General features: G+C 70.2%; 1 protein-coding gene across 1 annotated transcript in view; it reads right to left on the bottom strand.

Annotated features, from left to right (window-relative positions):
- Positions 1–255, bottom strand: part of OTUD3 (OTU deubiquitinase 3) — a 21,306-nt gene extending 21,051 nt beyond the window's left edge. The window contains exon 1 of the mRNA XM_019511903.1: positions 29–255. Coding sequence (XP_019367448.1) covers positions 29–246 — 218 coding nt within the window. The 5' untranslated portion in view covers positions 247–255. The remainder of the gene's footprint in view (positions 1–28) is intronic.
- Between the last annotated feature and the right edge of the window lie 298 nt (positions 256–553).

Raw genomic sequence — 553 nt, forward strand, 5'->3', positions numbered from 1 at the left:
GGAGGGGGGGAAGGGCACCATCGCTCACCCGTCGCCCGGCACCTCGCGCAGCCGTAGGCCCAGCGCCTGCAGCTGGTTGGTGAAGCTGACGAACTCCTGGGCCGCCACCGCGCCGCCCTCGGTGGGGGCCCGGTTGCGGCGCTCCTTGGCCAGCGCCCGCCGCACCGCCCGCTCATCCCGCCTGCGCTCCATCTCCGCCTTCTTCCCACCACCCGGCCGGGCCCGCACCGCCTGCTTGCGCGACATAATCCCAGCCCCGACCCGTCCACCGCACTGCGCATGCGCCGCAGCTCCCCTCTCCCCCCCCTTCCCCCGCTGTGTGCGTCATGCGACTGGCGCGACCATAGAGATGCCCAAGAGGGGCAAGAGCGGCCGTCGGCCAGCCATGCCCATGGAGGGGTGGGGGCGGCGGGATGAGAAGCCTGCAGCCAGGAGAGGAGGGGGAGGCAGGTAGGGAGATGTGAGGGAGGAGGGGAAGAAGGTGGATGGGATAGAAGAGACTGAGCCTGGGAGGCATGAGTAGGGGAGGGAGAAGGTGGGATGAGTTGATGTT

The sequence above is a fragment of the Gavialis gangeticus genome, unplaced genomic scaffold, assembly GCF_001723915.1.
Source record: "Gavialis gangeticus isolate Ggan-Ray unplaced genomic scaffold, GavGan_comp1, whole genome shotgun sequence".
Taxonomy (NCBI): Eukaryota; Metazoa; Chordata; order Crocodylia; family Gavialidae; genus Gavialis; species Gavialis gangeticus.